This window comes from Brienomyrus brachyistius, unplaced genomic scaffold, assembly GCF_023856365.1.
Source record: "Brienomyrus brachyistius isolate T26 unplaced genomic scaffold, BBRACH_0.4 scaffold35, whole genome shotgun sequence".
NCBI lineage: Eukaryota > Metazoa > Chordata > Actinopteri > Osteoglossiformes > Mormyridae > Brienomyrus > Brienomyrus brachyistius.
In genome coordinates, this window is record NW_026042310.1 from 2,399,306 (window position 1) to 2,418,845 (window position 19,540).

The 19,540-nt window shown below is 49.4% G+C and overlaps 2 protein-coding genes across 2 annotated transcripts; both read right to left on the bottom strand.

The window, feature by feature from the left end:
- Positions 1 to 6: 6 nt before the first annotated feature.
- On the bottom strand, positions 7 to 13,703 carry siah2l (seven in absentia homolog 2 (Drosophila)-like). Its single transcript, XM_048997923.1, is given in 4 exon segments — positions 7 to 1,050; positions 1,052 to 1,267; positions 1,269 to 1,529; positions 13,102 to 13,703. Coding segments are annotated over 4 exon segments (996 nt in total). The 5' UTR covers positions 13,546 to 13,703; the 3' UTR covers positions 7 to 975.
- Positions 13,704 to 15,453: 1,750 nt separating this feature from the next.
- Positions 15,454 to 19,139, bottom strand: taf9 (TAF9 RNA polymerase II, TATA box binding protein (TBP)-associated factor). The gene is made up of 7 exons (XM_048998097.1): positions 19,002 to 19,139; positions 18,286 to 18,367; positions 18,058 to 18,194; positions 17,475 to 17,609; positions 16,994 to 17,075; positions 16,286 to 16,366; positions 15,454 to 15,850 (listed from the first exon to the last, which is right to left on the bottom strand). The coding sequence occupies exons 1-7, from the start codon at positions 19,035 to 19,037 to the stop codon at positions 15,687 to 15,689; spliced, it is 717 nt and encodes a 238-aa protein (XP_048854054.1). The 5' UTR covers positions 19,038 to 19,139; the 3' UTR covers positions 15,454 to 15,686.
- Positions 19,140 to 19,540: the final 401 nt, after the last annotated feature.

Below are 19,540 nucleotides of genomic sequence, written 5' to 3' on the forward strand. Positions count from 1 at the left end.
AGAAACACAGTAATGGTCACGATGAAACATGCACATCGCAAGCACCACCCCCATCTTGTCGATACAAGTCGTTCTTCTTGTTATAAAACCAGTCTTTTTTTTTCCTCCTCCTTTTTAAAAAGCGGCATTAATGGATTTGACATTCCCCCCCCCCCCCCACCCACCCCACTCCAGGGAATCCATCTGCAGAGGACTGCTGTGTCGAGCAAGTAACCAAGGGTAACAAGGCTTTTAGCGACGGCGAGGGCACGTTAACTCGTCATTCTTATTCGGAAATTTCCCAACAAGGGCTAACGCCCGCTGGTGGGGGGGGGGATCACCACACACGCACACACACACACAGTATCAACGATTAACAACCAAAAGCCGTCGTTTTTACGCTGTCGCCGCTCCGGCAACTCAAACATCCGTCACAAACCACCACGGGTAGCTGGACCATCAAGCCCATCACCATTTTCATCCCGGCGCCTCCGGCAGTCTCCATCAGCCTGTGCAATACCCTTAACCCCACACACAGTTTCAATGCTTTGTTTTCGAAACACTGCTTTGCTGTAACTTCAGTGAAAAAAAAATTACGCCTGTTGCAGTACTGCAAGTCCAACACTTAGGGGCAGCACAGAGTGCAGAACTCAAAGAAACTCCCCTGACTTGGTGGGGCGTGCCTGAGCCCATTACACAGGACTGGGGGGAAGGTTAGGGGGCAGTCAGTGTACCTGTGGCATTTATGAACCTGTCATTGCACGTCCCCTCCCTCGAACTCGCGATGGAGGTTGATCAGGTTGTTGTCGTCACGTAAACACCTCGTCCCAGAGAGCCGGGGGCCAACCACTTAGATCCGGCAGGAAGTTGGCCTCAAAAGAAGATCACGCATTCAGGAAGGCACAGACGCGCCTGCACACTCATACACGCACGCGCACGGCTCCTCTCCTCCAGAAAAGCCCGAGCGGCTGACATCCCACGGCGTCTCCCGCCTCTTCAGCACATGGAAATGGTGACGTTGATGCCCAAGTTGCCGTTGTCGGCAAAGAGGTGGGCGATGGACGTGTCGAAACACCAGGCAGTCGCTGTTCATGATGGCGGAGGCCACGCCGTCGTGGATGGAGCGCGGTGTGGCCTCCCAGGTGAGCCGGCGCCGATTGCCGTTCAGCTCGAGCCGATAGGCGAAGCCCTCGGCCTGCTTACGGGTGCCGATCAGCAGCACGACGGCGAAGAACTGCTGATGGCCCTCGTATCGCTCCTGCTTCTCCAGAACCAGCATGAAGTGGTTGTCCAAAGCAGGACTGCATCATGACCCAGTCGACAGCACCGGGCAGGTTGATGTCCGTGGCCAGGAAGACGATGTCCTCGCCCTGCAGGGTGGTGATGGACTTGTGGGCGTGCATCAGGTGCGGCATGACAGCCTCCAGCGAGCCCTGCCACTTGCAGGACGCCCCCGGACAGGGGCAGGTGTACGGCCGGAACTCGCACAGCTCCTCATGCTCTGGCTTCTCGCTGTGGTGCAGCGACAGCATGCAGCCCGAGGAGGCATACTGTAGGGGGAGGGAGAGAAAGGAAGGAGGGTGAGACGCTAATCTAATATCCATGGAGTCGCCGATACGACGGCGCTCCGCATGTGGCTCCATATGTCGTGCTCAGTGTGTCTGTGCGTGTGCCTGTGTGCTCGCGTTTTTAGGCTGATGGCGGGAAGACTCGAGTCCATCATGCGAAAACTAATTGCATTGTCCCTTTACAGGACAGCAAAGGTGACATTGTCTTTGTCCTCATGGTCTCTCTCTCACACGTACATACACACATGCGCACGCACACACACACACACACACACCCTTATCTCCGCCCCCAACAGACGGATGGCGTTTTCTCCTTTGTGAAAGAGAATAATCCTTCTTTCCATCTATACATCCATCTTCCAACCACTTATCCTGCTCAGGGTCACACAGGGGAAAGAGGAGAATCTATTGAAATCTATTTACACGTCCATACGGAGATGGAGGGAGAGAGACAGCGACCCGCCGGACCCCGCCAGCACCAAACCAACCGCTCATCAGAGGATTCCCAAGGCGGCCACTAGCACGGGGCAAGAGACGGACATGGCGAGGAATAGTGCAGCCTGTACACGAATGTTAGTGCATCATGTTCTTGGACAAGCAAATGAAGACCAACAAACTGCCACCGTACGAGTCCTGGCGAAGTTCTACGGCCCGTCCTCTTCCCTGAGCCATCAGGCCCGGTACCCCTGTTGCCCGCTCGTTAATTGTGGGTGTCGCCCTTTTGTCATTTATGGGGCATTTGGAGAGTTCCGGACCACCCTTGGGAAACTGCAGCAGCAGACTGTTACCACAACGGCCCCATCAATTATTCATCATGCTGCTACCCGCAAGGCTGCTCAAGATGATCAATCAGCGCCACCCGGGGGAGGGAGGTCTCACTGCGGGCGGCCGCATTTCGCCTGAATTACGAGCTCTCGTTTGCGCCATGTGGCCTTGAAACGGGCCAAGCGGTACCGGTCCACATTCCCTCCTTTTCTCTCCGCATGACAAGGGGAACACAAAGTAAAAAAAGACATCAATCGGAGAGGCAATTTGGGAATGGGGCTCCTTAGGGAATGGGGTGGGGGGGGGCACTGATCACACCCCCGAGCGATTAGCTAATGTCGCCGTGGTCTCACAGTTCAGCTGGCAGGACGCTTTAATATGGTGGCAGTATTAATGAAACACAGCTCCCCAGAGAGAAGGGCAGCCCAGGCAAGGGCATCAATCGGCCTCTGTGAGAGAGACGGGGGGGGGGGGGGGGGGGGGGGGTAACAGGAGGGGGGGGGGGGGGGGGGGGGTAACAGGAGGGGGGGGGGGGGGGGGGTAACAGGAGGGGAGGTAGGGAGGGAGGGAGGGAGAGAGAGCGAGAAGCAGAGAGAGTAAACACTGGCATCCACTCAGAATGAGCGCGCGCACACATACACACACACATACATATACATACATGCACGCACACATACACACACACATACATATACATACATGCACGCACACATACACACACACATACATATACATACATGCACGCACACATACACACACACATACATATACATACATGCACGCACACATACACACACACATACATATACATACATGCACGCACACATACACACACACATACATATACATACATGCACGCCACACATACACACACACATACATATACATACATGCACGCACACATACACACACACATACATATACTTACATGCGCGCACACATACACACACACACATACATATACAATACATGCGCGCACACATACACACACACATACATATACATACATGCACGCACACATACACACACACATACATATACATACATGCGCGCACACATACACACACACATACATATACATACATGCACGCACACATACACACACACATACATATACATACATGCGCGCACACATACACACACACATACATATACATACATGCGCGCACACATACACACACACATACATATACATACATGCGCGCACACATACACACACACATACATATACATACATGCGCGCACACATACACACACACATACATATACATACATGCGCGCACACATACACACACACACACATACACATACATGCACGCACACATACACAGGCCCCAATAAAACAAAATCCTTTACACATTTAGGGCATTGTACTGCTCAGGGTATAAACAATGCTGCTAATCCACCTGCAGCCACAAACACCTATTTTATTACACCACTTCCTCACCCCCATACCCTTTCTAAGACTTATATGTAAAACGTAAACCCTGCACCCCCCCCCACCCAGCCATGTGTGGAATGGAGCTGGGGCTGGGAGGAGGACGGGATGCCCACCCAGGTTTGATGAGTGAGGCAGCCCATGGAGTCTCTGGACAGACTACACCCCCCCACACACACACACACACACACTCTCAGATGAAAAGGGGTATAAACAAACAGACAATCTATCCCCCGTCGATGGGGAGGCTCTATTACCCGCAGCACATAAACATTCCCTGCATGGAATCACAGAGATCAGAGTCAGAACGGAAACGCGCCAAACCAGGAATGTTTATTTCCAATCCCGGGAATGGAATCGGGGCACCGAGACAAATAGCTGAGGAGAAAGAAGAGAGAGTCAGACATTCACCGGTTTATGTGGCGCACAGGGAGCCCTGGGCCTGGATCCGAGCGTCAACAAGGAGGCGGGACCACCACTGCGGAAGGAGGCGGGGGAGCAGGGATAAAAGCCCCATGCCCAGGACAGAAATGCATCCCCCAGGACAGGGACCCCCTCGGCGGGAATGGGATCCACAGTTGGCTGTAAAGTGTAACCCCAGTAGAGCTGACAGTCATCCACGGCATCAAGGGGATTAATGGTACAGGACCCCCTCCCCGAAATGTACCCCTCCCCATTTTCAGCAACGTATCAGATTGCAAAATCCCTCCCCTAAAGCAGCTCACCATACAGGATACGAACCCATGACCTTAAAAGTCAGAGGTCAGGCTCCACGATGTCCCCCCCTTAATGACATCACCATCCGCGGCATCGTTAATCAGAGGCGCGTTACGGCGAAGGCGACCGCTCGCATGTCCGAGAGTGCGGCTGATCCAAGGAAACCCGACACCCCTCCCCTGGGGGCCCGATGACATCAGCGCCTGCAGGTGCGAGGTGACACGCGGCTTCAGCGTAACAGGATTGGAGGGATAGGGTTATGCTGAGATCAGGGCCCCTCGCAGCGCCCCCCAGAGAATCAGAGCGTAATGACTGATGGGGGGGGGAAAAAAAATCAGAGAGAGACAGAGGGAAAGAGAAAGAGGGACAGACATGCAGGACAGCGACATCAGAGAGGAGTGTGTGTCCTGTCAAAGTGAGATTCTCCTGTCCCCTCCCCCAAAAGCCCCGGGTGCGAGCTCACCTTGGTCTCCGGCATCGGCACTGTGTGGCACACGGGCCGGCCGCCCTGGGGCCCGGCAGGACGGGGGCCATGCGAGGAGCAGCCTCCACTGGGAGAGCTCCCGCAGGAGCGGCAGGCAAGACGACGGGCACAGCATCCCACCGCCGCCACACGCGCAGCCGCACACACGGGTGCTCGCTCAGCACAAACCGATTCCCGGAAAGTGGAGCCGTGCGCTGCTTCACCCGCTGCAGGGAGCCGGCCGCCCTCCCTCAGTGCCTCAGCCGCTAAAGAGCCGTCTGTCCGAGATGCGCGACACCCCCACTGTGACAAAAAGCCGCACGGCGCTGACGACTCCTCCCGCCTGTCACTGAACCCCCCCCAATTACTGCCACCCCAGATGCCAGCGAGGCTCCGCACGGCATCCGGGAATGTGCCGGGAACAATTTAGCTCGTTTTCACCTCGGCCGGATCACTAATGCATTAGAAGGTTAATGAAACGTCACAGCGGCCGTTTCAAAATAAAAGCTGGCTGCAGGCTCCCAGTCCAGCACATGTACGTAAAAACACACACACAAAAACACACACGTGCTCAGCTAGCCGAACGCAAGAGCTACGGAAACTTCCTCTCCTGGCCCCGCTACACCGCAGTCCATCCTGCCCCGCACACTCGCAGGTGACCTCCGGGGGGGGGGGGGTGCCCTGCTCAGCTCCTGTCGATTGCCGCGCTGCTCCGTGGGTCCGCGATTCCAGCCGTGCGCAATACCTTCCTGTCAGACCGCGGCACCGAGAGGACAGAGCGCAAGATTTTGTGTGTGTGTGTGCCTGCATGAGAGGGGATGCCAGGGGAGGGGGTGTGTCAGACTAGCACACCCCCCCGCCTCTCTTTCCATAATCTCCCCTCCCCCCCTTGATCTCCCTCCCCTTCTCTCTGTCTCTCTCTGTCTCTCTCTGTCTCTCTCTGTCTCTCTCTGTCTCTCTCTCTCTCTCTCTCTCTCTCTCTCTCTCTCTCTCTCTCTCTCTCTCTCTCTCTCTCTCTCTCTCTCTCTCTCTCCCCCCCCCCCCCCCCCCCCCCCTCCCCCTCCCCATTCCAGGCAGCTCCAGTGAGCGGGATCCAGAGGAATGTGTTTGGAAACCTCTGCAATCTCGGGACCCATGAGGACGGGGCCTTGCGTGAGCAGAGCCAGGCTTGTTGCTTTCCAGCGAACGCCTTTGAATTCTCCTCTCTCTACATGGCCCCGCTCAGCCGCCACCCCCCACTCTGCCTCGAGCCCCAGGAAGCTGTCGCAGCGCCGTGCTGAAAGGCAGGATGGGCGAAAGGGGGTTGCACTCCGATCCTGAAAAGACACTCGCTCTCATTGGGGTGGAAAATGGCCGTCCATGTTTAGCGGCTAGCACTGGAGAAGAGGGGGGTGAAACGATGCCTATGTGCCTGATGAGGGCGCCCTGAGAGACACGCGGTGTCCGCACTGCATCTCCACACGCTCAGCCCACTTTGTTCCTGTGGCAGGAAGACAAAGGCTTTGTTCACGATTCAAAAGGCAGCCACACGACACAAATGTTGAATATAACTGGGGGGAAGGAATCCAGATTCATCTTAGAGGCGCACACACACACACACACACACACACACACACACACACACACACACACACACACACACCTCCCAGCCGTGCATGTGCGCTCTGAGACACAAACCCTCTCTCTCCTAGACACACACTCGCTGTCTCTCAGTTACATACACACTCCCTCTCATTCTGTCAGATACCAACACACTCACTCTCTCACACTGCTAGAGACATACAGTCTCTCACTATCTGAGAATGCATGTACCTGGGTGAGTGTGTGTGCATCTAAGAGAGTGTGGTGTCAGAGAGAGAGAGACAGAGAGAGGGTAAGAGAGAGAGTGAGAGAAAGAGAGAGAGTGAGAGAAAGAGAGAGAGTGAGAGAAAGAGAGAAAGTGAGAGAAAGAGAGAGAGTGAGAGAGAAAGAGAGAGAGTGAGAGAAAGAGAGAGAGTGAGACTGTCTTTTAAAAACATACACTCTTTCCCTCGCTCTTAGACACAGAGGCACACACAGTACCTACAGAAAAGTCTCTGAACACATTCCCTTAGGACAGCTTCTGTTTCTCTGAATTTCACAACAGTACACAGAAGTGTCTCTCCCGATCGGGGTGTGCTGTGTACAGTCCTGCGCAGCTGTAATGTGGACTGCGAATGCGGGTCGAGGCGCATTTCAGCTCCGAATTTAATGGCAAAGCCCGTGAGAGCGGACGGCTGGTTCGTGCGTGCCAGTCAGTAATGTGGGAACGTTGCGCTTTGCTGAAAATGGGTAATGAACTCGGCAAGCGGAAACAGAGCATCAAACGCAGACTGCGGATTTCTGTTAAGCGTGTGTGTTGTGTGTGTGTGTGTGTGTGGTGTGTGGGGGGGGGGGGGGGGGGGGTGCATGTGTGTGCAAGGTTCAGAGTCAGGAACATAAAGCTGAGGCGGTTGGGGGTCAGAGGGTACAGAAGAAAGAGAGGGAGGGGGAGAGAGAGAGACCAAGGGAAGGTTATGGGGCTAGTGGGGGGGTGGGGGTGGTGCCTCTCTCTGTGATATCCTGACTCTGTGGTTTTAATCGCTCCCCCACTGATCTTTAATTAAAAAGCACCCCAGGGAAGAACTACTGAGAGGGAGATATTTGGGAGGCTGGGGTGGGGGTGGGGTTGGACAGCACCATTACACACCTCTACGCCTGCTTCCTCCCCAGTCAACCCCCCAGGGGAATAACGCACACATGTACAGGATGGGGGGGGATCAGGGCTCAGAGGGAACCGTTTCTAAAGGTCTGGCTGGGCTCTGGCTCGTGCCCCGCATGTGCAGTAGCTTACACCCTCTCCTCACCCCCTCGCCTACATGAAGCGTGTCATACGAGCAGCGACCAAGCGGCCGAGCGTGATGCTTTATCTCACGTTTAAATCGCTCGTTATCAGGCTCCACTCATCTGCACAGAAGCGAGTCGGCCGTTCCCAGGAACCCTGCTGCCCAGTAAATCGCCGGCCAGCCCCTATTCCTTAGCCACTGTGCCACCTGCTGGGGAGGTCACCTCTGGCCTTGTAAACCATGGTTATGTCGCCATATGGTGGGGTGCAGAACATCTGCTAGGTCTAAAATGTGACCGTTCGATGCAGCTAGATGGGAAACGGGGGGGGAGACCGGCCGGCTAAAAGACGTCAGATAGCACAGCATCCGAGGAACGGGGCTTTAACTCAGCACCCAACACAAGACTACTGTTCACTACTACTCCCCTGAAGTTTCACTTACCCCAAATAAAGGATTAATCCCTTAACACCGACAAAGCACTCGAAATTACGAAGACTGAGACAGTCGCTCTGCTCCAGGGACAGTTATAAACATCCCAGCCACTAGACTGTAGGGGGCAGGACGGCCAACAGTCTCAATGGACCAGAACTGCTTAGGCAGACATTCATTCTCTTCGCAGTTCCCACTGTGGAATATTACCAATTTCTAAGTCAATCCTATGCAATTCCATGCAACGCTTTCCCTGAGATTCTCGTCACTGTTATTTATTGTCTATTACTTACTGTCAGTCTATTAATATATTAAAGTTTTACTGTCTAAATGTGCTTCTGAGAAACCTGCAATTTCCTTTTTCCCATCAATAAAGTATCAATAGACTGATCTATTAGGAATGCAAAGGTACACAAAATCTGTGATTTGGTGCAAGTTCGATGCAGCAGGTCCAACGGAAACCGATTCGAAATTATCCACTATTAAAACTGCAAAAAGAGTTAGGAACAGCTATAAAACAAAAGTAATGCGCCCATCAAAACGTCTGAATAATAATAAGCAATTAAATGAATATTACAAAAATAAAAATGTACAATAAGCAATATATATATCTTAACCATCATAATGAACTACTACCAAGTACGGCTGCAAATAAAAACCCATTTTCTGGTCTGAATTTCCTGGAAGAAGTTAAATGCCGCAAGGGAGACTAGCTTTCAGAGGCTGTATCTGCCTTGTTCCGGCCGTACACGCACTCAGATGACGGCCTCTCAAACTGTTAGCAAGCTGCATGTATTTTCAGCAACATACAACGGAGCCGACAGACAGCCTCTCTTATATGAACTACTATCTCTCCAGAGCTGATATACTTTATCGGGAAACGAAAATGCTCCCAAAACCGCCAATCATGACTGACCGTAACCGGCCGTAACCAGAATTAGCATGTTTTCCGTGTGGAACATCCATCCATCCATCCATCCATTTTCCAAACCGCTTATCCTACTGGGTCGTGGGGGGTCTGGAGCCTATCCCGGAAGCAATGGGCATGAGGCAGGGAACAACCCAGGATGGGGGGCCAGCCCATCGCAGGGCACACTCACACACCAGTCACTCACACATGCACACCTATGGGCAATTTAGCCACTCCAATTAGCCTCAGCATGTTTTTGGACTGTGGGGGGAAACCGGAGTACCCGGAGGAAACCCCACGACGACACGGGGAGAACATGCAAACTCCGCACACATGTGACCCAGGCGAAGACTCGAACCCGGGTCCCAGAGGTGTGAGGCAACAGTGCTAACCACTGCACCACCATGCCGCCCCACCCGTGTGGAACATCTACTTGTGAATTTAGGTTCCACCCATGTCAATAAATGCATTAATTCGTCTCATTGTGCACATTGAACTGAAAAATAACGCAACGGTACAAAATTATCTGGAAAGGCATGGAAAAGCAGACAGGCCTTCAGAGCAAGTCCGGGGATGAGCTGAGCTGAGCTGAGGGCGAGTGCTTTACAGAATCCTCGTTAGCTGTGTGAAGGAGTACTTGTGCCAAAGGACAGCAAGCTGTCAAGGAAGGGCTCGGGGGACTTGGGGGGGTGTTCAGGGTGGGGGGGGGGAAATTTGTCCCATTACCCAACCTACCGTTAACCTTCTTCATCTGGAGGCATGAGATAACAAGCATGATTGAATTTGCAGGGAGGCGGGAGGGTTAAATTTCAGACAGTGGCACCATTTACCAGCTAATGGCGATATTTCCGAAAAAAATTAACCACTGGACGTGTCATACATCTTACCCTGCTGACAGTTAAGCTGGTTACTGGCAGTCCGGGTGGATTAATGGGGAATATTAAGCTTCCTGATTGTCCTGCACTATTTTTCCAGCTACTAAAATGCCAGTACAGACCTGATAAATCGATACACTTCCCTGAGAACACATTCATTCAAAGCTCTATGCGGTTACCATTACTGGAATCTAAATGGAGTCATTTTGGACTTTCTAAACACTGCAATGCCTTATTAACAGCCTCACTATGAGAAAACAGCTAGTGCGTCACCAGCAATCTGACAGCCGGCGTCACTTGTGTGTCACCTTTGCATTTTCACCATCAGGATACAAAGACGTGTGCAGATCACGTAATAAACCCATCAAAAATGTAAATACAACAGGACTGTGTAAGGAGTGACAGGTTTTCTCCAGCACCAGTCCTTGGGGGGCAGTCCTCCTGAACACGAGAAAGGTCTTCAGGGCCTTAGTGCCCTGAATCATGGATGAAGCACATCGAAACCCACCCAAAGAACCTCCTTAAACAATTAACTTCACTAGGTTTTCCCGGAACATAGATTTATGCCCGACAGCCATCACATCGCCTGTTCTGTCCTCATGAAAAACATGACGACGTGAATCACTGTGCCTCCGCGTTAAACTGACATCACCTCCATGCTCTACTCACCCAGCTGCTAAAGGTCTCGGAGGCGGGGGGATATTTTTTTTTTCCCCCCATCAACACAAACACACACCGAGAAAGAGGTTATTCAGAAACAGCAAGGCATGCAAAATCAAGACCAGGATTCAATCGACTGCTTAATTAATTATAAACTACACCACGCATTACGCTTTGTCCGCCACCTCCCAGGACCAGGACACATTAGCTAAATTAACAGTGGCCTAACTAGCGGAGTCTCGGGGGACACCTCAGTTAAACACTAAGTTTTTAATTAGCGGTGTGCAGCACAGCTAGCTATAGAGGTACAGAACAGCAATGGGGGCAGACAGCAAGTGTTTCAGGGGAATTCCCAGAATCCCCGTCATTTCACACTGCCGGCATGGCAACGCCCCCCAAAGAAGTTGCCACGGACTGAAGAGACAGACGACTGAAAATACTTTAGTTTTCTCTTTTTTTATATCCCACCCATACTGCTTATCCAGTACGGGAGTGGGTTTTTAGCGCTTTAAAAATGTAAAATAGCATTTAACCAGAAACCACAACATTAATTTGCGAAGGTAATCTCAAGCCAAGGAGATTCTGGGCGTGGAGCAAGGACTGAAGTCTTCAAAATGTCAAGCTTAGTCCTGCAAGATATAGTAACGGGAACAAAAGCCCAGGCTCTCTCACCCTGAAACAACAGGCTTCCCCAAGAGGAACGTCCCTCGCTGGCAGGAGGGCAGCTGGGTTGCAGAACATGGACCATAAGGAGGACAGATGTCACGACAATGGCCACAAGGGCACGTGTCCCCGCGCAGACCAGCGTCTCAGAGCCCCCTAACATCTGGCCTAACCAGCTGTCCAGCAACTAAGCCACTAATGAACCCCATAACCTCAGCTATAAATGGTAAATGATGCATCTATCTGTAATTATGAGGCGGGATGATGGGACTTCTCCCACAGGTAGGCGCCCTGCTGCACACGTTCAGCCTCTGCACACGGTGCCATGTGAGAGCATGCAAAGAAGGTTATGATACAATCATCTATGGTACAAACTCTCTGGGGTACATTTACGAAAACTTGTGCCAGATGCAGAGCTTAAAAATTTGAAAGGAAGGGTTTTTCCACAGGTATAAGGTATGCTGCAGCACAAAAAGAGTAGTCTCGCTCAGTGACCCAGTAAACGTTCAAACACCTTTTAAGGGCAAAGTTACTTCGTACTGGGAGCCGAGAAATTCTTTTCAGGCACCAAAGCGCAGACATTTGCATGCTGTCACGCGACAGGAGCTGAAGAATGCAACTTTTTTTTTCCTTCCCCTTTATTGAATGACTCATAGCGGAAACCGAATTGGTGGTTTGGAACGCCGAGATGCCTGTTAAAAGTCACGGCTATTTCAGTACAGAGGAGCACGAAAAGCAGGCCGTTAAGTGCTCACCCCCTCCAGCCCGGTCCCATTAACGGACCGGATTAGACTGCAATAACCGAAGCACTGACGGGACTCCGTTTCAAGCCAGAGGGCAGAGATCGCCTTTCAGCTGCCAGCGACACCCCTTCCGCAAGAATGCAACTTTAATGCCCCGGCAATGCAATCAAGAGCCCGGCGAAAAATTAGGCAATCAGTAAGCCGGGTCAGCATGAAGCAAGTAGCAGCTCCGACACGGAGGGTACAAAATAATAATAAGAGCCGCCCTAACTTCAGCCGGGGAAAAAAAACATTAACCGATTTCACCCCTCTTCTATGAAAATGCAAAACAAAAATTAAAGCGCGTTTACGATCACTATAGTTCTAGGACGAAAATCAGGGACCGGGGTTAATCTTCTCTGGCACCCACGTGCGCAGTCAGTGGTAAACCATATCACAGCTAAATCGGACAGTATATTGAAAGCAAAACAATTCAAAATCGGGCTTTTTGAATCTAGCGTTAATACCTGCGGAGATCGCAGGGATATGCCTGCCTCTGACCTTGCACACCAACTGCACACAGTTGCGATGCGTACAGCTCTTACACACAGCCCAGGGCTGCTTGGGTGAAGGTGCATGTTCCCTCTGTGCAGAGCTGCTTTCCTCCCGTAGTCCAAAGACATGCTGTCAGTCAAAACTGGCATATCTAACTTGCCTGTAAAATATGATTGAGTGCTGGTGAATGTGCCCTGTGATGGGGTGGCATCCCGTCCAGGGTGCAACCTCAGTTTTGTGCCCCCTCCTCTTCTCGGATAAGAGGGCAGATGGATGGATGGATGGATGACACATTATTTGATTTCCCACGTTAATAACTAGGCATATAATACGCACATCTGCGGATCTCTTCAGTGCATGAAGAGATCCGAGCATCCCCCCTAGTTAATCCGTCCCTGACCCTAGAAGCGACCCTAATGCCAACTTAAACGCCTGGGAAAGCCCAGCAGCCGGTGTCAGCGCTTAACTTCATGGGGATAAAAGTTGACGAGACTCGTCCCCAGCAGCGTCTTACCTTGCAAGGAAAAGGTAGCGTGGACGCAACTTTCTCCATAGCCAGATTCCGGATGCTGGGCGTGAGAGGGCCGCGGCAGGTCGGGCAGCAGCTCAGCTTCTGGCGGCACTGGTTACACACCAGGTGGCCGGCCTGGCACTGCAGGATGGGCGGCAGCACGTAGTCGAAGCACACGGGGCACTCGAAGAGCGCGGTCAGCTCCGCCGACTGGCCCTGCAGCGCGGCGGCCGGTAGCGCCACGGACGCGGCAGGCGCGGCGGAGCCCGAGCCGGCCACAGACCCCGACACTCCGGCGGCGGCCGCCGCAGCAGCTGCTGCCGCTGCTGCTGCCGCGGCGGCTGCAGCGGCGGCCGCGGCTGCTCCGGAAGAGCCGCCGTGTTTGCCTCCGCCAGCCTTCCCGGCGAGTCCTCCGCCCCCGCCGCCCGCTGAGGACGGACGGCTCATGGCGACAGGTTCGTGTACTTGGAACACCGTCAGATATTTTCAGAAAGCCGGAACCTCGCTTCTCAGTCGGGATGAAGACCGCTTTCCGAGCGCTTCCACCAAAAAAATATTACCGACTCCCTGGGGACATAACATGGCCGCTGGCGTCTGATAGGGGGTCGAGCGCACAGTGGCTACACCTGCCTACGAGTGACAGCGTCTCGGCCAATCAGAAAGACACTGAGGACGTTAACGTGACACGTTATGTGTGTTTACAGGCAAGGGTTTCTGGGACTTGTAGTTAAAACGGAGATCGTGTGGGCGCACAGTGGGGGCTTTTAGAGAACCATTCACTCGGGAAAGTAGAGGGGGAATGTGTGGGTGGTTTTTGCAGTTCGTGTCAGTGACAAAATATGACAGGCATGTGTTTGAAAACAATTAAAACTTAAAATAGTTCTCAAATAAACGAAGGACACTGAAGTACTATTTGCAATGCAATTTTTCACCTTTTTGTTAATTTAGCTTTACAATATCCAAATACATGATGTCAACCATGGGCATTGACCCTATTGGATGGGGTGGCGTGTACCTCTCACTATGTAATTTGGCTTCCTTCACCCCCCAGTGGATAGGCCTTTGTATACATACATAACAAAAGATACACCATGAAGTTAAGAATATTATGCTGTACTTATAATTAAAATATTAGTACATTATATAAGAATTGTTTTTTTTTTAACTAAAAAAAAAAAAAAAAACTTGCACTCAACTTCACCAGGTGTAGGTGGTTTGAACATGGGACTGAACTAATGAAGATGTAATTCGTTAACAAATCACAGTAATCTGAGCAGCTACCCTCGGCAGCAGTGCATGGCTTTCCAGTATCCTGGCTGGTTATTCTTTTGGTTTGGAACAATTCTTAATAGCACCAGTGTCAAGAGTGATACCACAGATTGCATAGGGGTGCTTTAATGCACGGGCTCACCTGGGCTGAAGCCCAGGGGCTTCTGCTAAAGGGGGCCTTGACTCGGCTTGTTTAACGAAATTTTAAATCCCATTTTGAACCAAGACAGAGCATGATTTGTCCTGTATTTTTGCATCCAGGGTGAACAGAATTTAATCTGGACCAAGTGACACCACCCCAGCCCCCCTGCAATCAACCACACCATTGCAGAAACTCGTACGGCTGGTACTAAGCTGAACCTGGCTTGACAACTCAAACAGCCCAGGTTCCTCTGATCATGCCAATGTGCATCTGGAATTCCATCCATCCATCCATCCATCTTCTATACTCACTTGTCCTGTGCAGGATCATGGGGGCCTGAAGCCAATCCTGAACGCTACAAGTGCAAAGCAAGGAACTTCCCAGGATGAGGGGCCAAATTAGCGTGACAGACCCATTTAACCCTTTATCGACTGTAAGGCATTACTGTTGTTCCTTCAAGATTTCTTCTCACTTCCTTCTATTTTAATCCTTTTAGAGGCAGGTTTTTGTCCCCTGCAGGGTTTTGAAGCTGCAGACTTTTCTGAACGTCCTTCACTTTCACAGTATTGCTGCTAACGTCCTTCACTTTCTCAGTGTTGCTGCTAACGTCCTTCACTTTCACAGTGTTGCTGCTAACGTCCTTCACTTTCAGTGTTGCTGCTAACGTCCTTCACTTTCACAGTGCTGCTGCTAACGTCCTTCACTTTCACAGTGTTGCTGCTAACGTCCTTCACTTTCACAGTGTTGCTGCTAACGTCCTTCACTTTCACAGTGTTGCTGCTAACGTCCTTCACTTTCACAGTGTTAATGCTCTGCTGCATATTTGTATCCATTTTAAATGCAATTAGACAGAGAAAAAAAAAACATTTTACAAAACCCTTCAACTCACACTTAATTAGTGCAGCCTAGCAAGGCACGATAAAGGCAACAGTTACTATAGGAAGTAGCAACATAAAAGCAACTTTATTTCTGATGGCACAAAGTCACAAAGTCTTTATGTTATGTTGTATGTCTCAGTACAAAACTTGCAATGATTACTGCTAATGTGGTTATTTATGTTACAAGGAAAAAGAAGAGTAATGGGACAATCTTCAAAACAAACTATATTTACAAAATGCTCTAGTTTAACAGCTGAGAGAACAAACACTTAATTTATGGTGGGGTGGGGGGGGGGGGGTCATAAAGCATCGTAGTCATCCTCGTCTTCATGCTTCCTCTTCAGGGTGCCGGAGTCACTGGTGGAGTTCTGCGACACCATATTGGTCGTGATGAGAATATTCTTGGAGCCAATCAGCGACGGGTTGATGAGAACATTCTGGACTGTGGGCGTGGACGGTGTAGCTATGGTGATAATATTTTATTATGTAACCAATTACATTTCACCAAACACAAACCCCTCCCCCCCTATTCCAAAATATTAAGACCCAGGCAAAAATCAGACTCTTAATACATATACCGTAGTATATAATGAGAAAAATCAATAAGCAAAACCTAGAAACTATACAAGTATCAGGTACTGAAATAGATATTTAAACGATCACTGATTCAATTCGCATCAATTTTTAAATGACAGTCTCTATTAACAGCACATATCTGTATGTGCACCGAGGTAAAAGATTACGACTTAATATTCTTTAACAACCAAGAGACCTATATGAACAGGTTCACATGGGCATCTTCTAACGATTAAACCATTTTAAAAGACCAGTATTTTCACACAGCGAGTTTAGGACAGACGGCCATTTTGGCGTACAAGCCCATCCTGCAGACCTTTACCTGACTTGGCTGAAGAGGCCTGTGAAGATGGGATCTGCACGGTGAAGCGCTGTCCTGTGAGCGACTGCACTGAAGGGGTGGCTGAGATGTGCAGTGGGCCCCGTGGAGGGAGGCAGGGAGGGAGCGAGGGAGAGTGAGAGAGTGAAGCAGCAAAGATTACTCGGTAATATCCAGGAAGGCTACTGCACAATGACAAACACCCATTCCATAGATGCAAGCTTCCACACTGGAAACTGTATCTCATCCAATTAAGCCATTATTATAGATACCAACGTTCCATGCATTACTATGGCTAGAATCAGGATCAGATTAAACTGACTTTATATTGATCCTGTAGGGAAATGACTGTGCATACAGCGGTGGGCATGTAAACAGCACACAAAGTGCAGACAAAAAAGTGTCACAGTGCAGTACACAAATAAAATACTCTAAAAACAGAATATTATGCATTGCAAAATAAAGAAAAAATGAAACACCAGTAAACAATGAACAGGCTGCTTAAATAATGTTTATGCTAACTCATCTTTTAGAGAATGAAGGGATCTTGGTGACATTTTGTGTCATTAAATAACTCCAGATGTTTTAAAGGAATTGCACATGGTTCTCTGTGCATGGCTAGTTATTTTTTTTTTTAAAGATATTTAGTGTGAAAGCGACAGACACCAATAATGCAAATGATATGAACATATAGCTCCCTCATTAGCTCACCGAGCGTGGGGGTGCTTGGACGGCTGGACACCGCTCCCACGCTGAGTCGTGGAACGGTTATCCGGCCTGCGGATGAGGACGTCTGCGTGGAGAGGGAAGTTCAAGTCACTGAATGACACCCTGGCTACCGTGTTGGCAGCAAAACTGGCCGCCGTCCTCATCCTCCATTCTTCTCAAGAAGTCAGCTAGCTAATAAGCTACTTCTGTACTCCAGATCAAGATATACTATCATTCATAACTTGCATTGCTTTTCAGACAAAAGTCACGTTCACCATGAGCGTTTCACAGGACTTTTACTTTGAAAAATTTCATGCTACTACAATTTACCAGTAAAACACCATTTCAGTTAGATTAAGGGGAATGAATTTCCAAGTGGATGGTTATTTCTTTTTAAAACCTTACATTAACCGCTAATGATCAGCGCCTGTGAGGAAAAGAGGGGTTAAAACAGCACATGTCTTACTCTAGAACGCCCCATTACCTTTTTCTGCAGTGACTTCAGTCTGTAATTAGGCGCGGTCAGACAATAGCGGTCAGGGGGGAGGCGTGGCCCCGTGTAGGGCTTGATCAAAGGCAGGGGGGTCTGATTCTTCTGCCTTGCGACCTCCAGCAGGAACTACAGACACAGGACCAATACACAACATTACAAGATGGTATGAAAGAGCTTGAAAAAACAGCAACAATTGTAAATGGTCTTCTGTGAAACATCCAACACATGTAGTGGCTAAAAAGTCTGCAATAGGATCCATGCATCCAATCATAATTCATTTTGCTATTTGCACCTTTGTGATGTCGCACTATTACCATTTTATACTGTTCTACAAACACTCTACATATGTTTTTGGTGTCATATTTTTTTTGCATGTTGTCTATTCTGTTATTGTCCAGGTCCACGCATATTTGCATATGTTATACTGCTGGCAGTGTGCTCGATGTGCAGTGACAGTGAAGATACGTAAGACTTAGGTTACAGTGCATCTGACATTTATAAACATCCGCGTTTTTACGGATCCAGGAGAGCCACTGCATTTTTAGAGCCCAGGCACTGAATGAGAACAACTTACATCCCGGGGAGGGGGAGAAGTGAAGGACTGATCCATCCGACACTGGATGGCCAGCCTGATGTCATCAGCATCCACGCTGGACTTCTTTGCATGAGTGGCATAGATTTTGGCATCTTCGATGATGGTTGTTACATACCCTAAAGATCAGCAGTCAAAAATGATACATGGTAGTCCGTTCACGGCATATCAACTTCCAATTTAAATGCAAAGCCACAGCAGGCTACTCACTGTAAGTGAATTCCAGCATTTGATTGATCACTCGCGGTTCGTATTCGGTGATGCCCATGTCCTTTAGGATCTGAATCATGACCTGTTATGCCGCGAAATAAAAGTCACGTGATTGCGATGACACGACCGATGATCATTTCTGTAATGCCACTGTAGTACATTTCATGTCCAGTCTTCGCGAAAATGTGTTTCGCCCATTGCTTGCTGCATCTATTCTTGGCTGGAGGTAATCTGATTAAATACCCCTTATAAACTACGACTGTAAATATCTTTACATAAATAAGGCAGCTGGAGTAAGCAAACAGCTATTTTTTCCGAATCTGGGTACATTTGAGTAAACTACTGGGTAAACCTGCTTACGTCAAATTGATCTATGGGTTTCACATGTTGTTAAAACCATTCACTCAGGAAAAATATTCCACTTTTACTTTCACAGTGTTAATGCTCTGCTGCATATTTGTATCCATTTAAAAGGCAATTAGATAGAAAAAAAAATACATTTTACAAAATCAAGGCAAATTGCTGCAAACAACAGCTTCAAAAAACTACTCGGTATACCCGCTGTCCGGCTAGCTGCTGGTATACCAAACCAAGAAGCCGTCTTTCCGAAATATTTCACACACAGCATAACTCTCAGAAATATCCCCAGCTATTACGCATCAATAAGTACAGAATTCAATAAAGATATTTCTCCTATGCAGTGTTTTTTCACCTACTTGTGCATCTTTAGGCAATGTTTTCGGAGACGCCATCTTCGAAAAGCCGCCTCACTGACTTCCGGCACGACACCACACCCCTTCCGTCTGGCGCCACTGCACGTCATTAAAATATTGTTTCGTATCCACCGCTAGATGGCGACAAAAACGATAGATTCTCAATACGCATTTACTCTACGTTAGATTTTTCCATGTACTGTACTGTATTTTTCTCCTTTCCTTCTTGGCTTCTTCTAAGAATTTTTGCATTATTGTTGAGGTATTGCCGTAGTTCCGCTGTTGAAATGTATGTACTACAAATAAACCTATTACAGAACTCTATAAATTATGTATTCAATGTTTGCTACAGTTCAGTTTTAGTGCTAACTCTGAAGCTTGCTTGCAAAGAAATAAAAAATGTAGCCAATAGTAATCAAATTATGCCAGTTTAAACACTGAAACTAAAAAGCAAGCAACCACCCACCTTTATAGAGAAAGATAAATTCTGGTAGTCAATTAAGAAAATGGTCCAGATTCATAGTGAGAAATTTTTATAATAA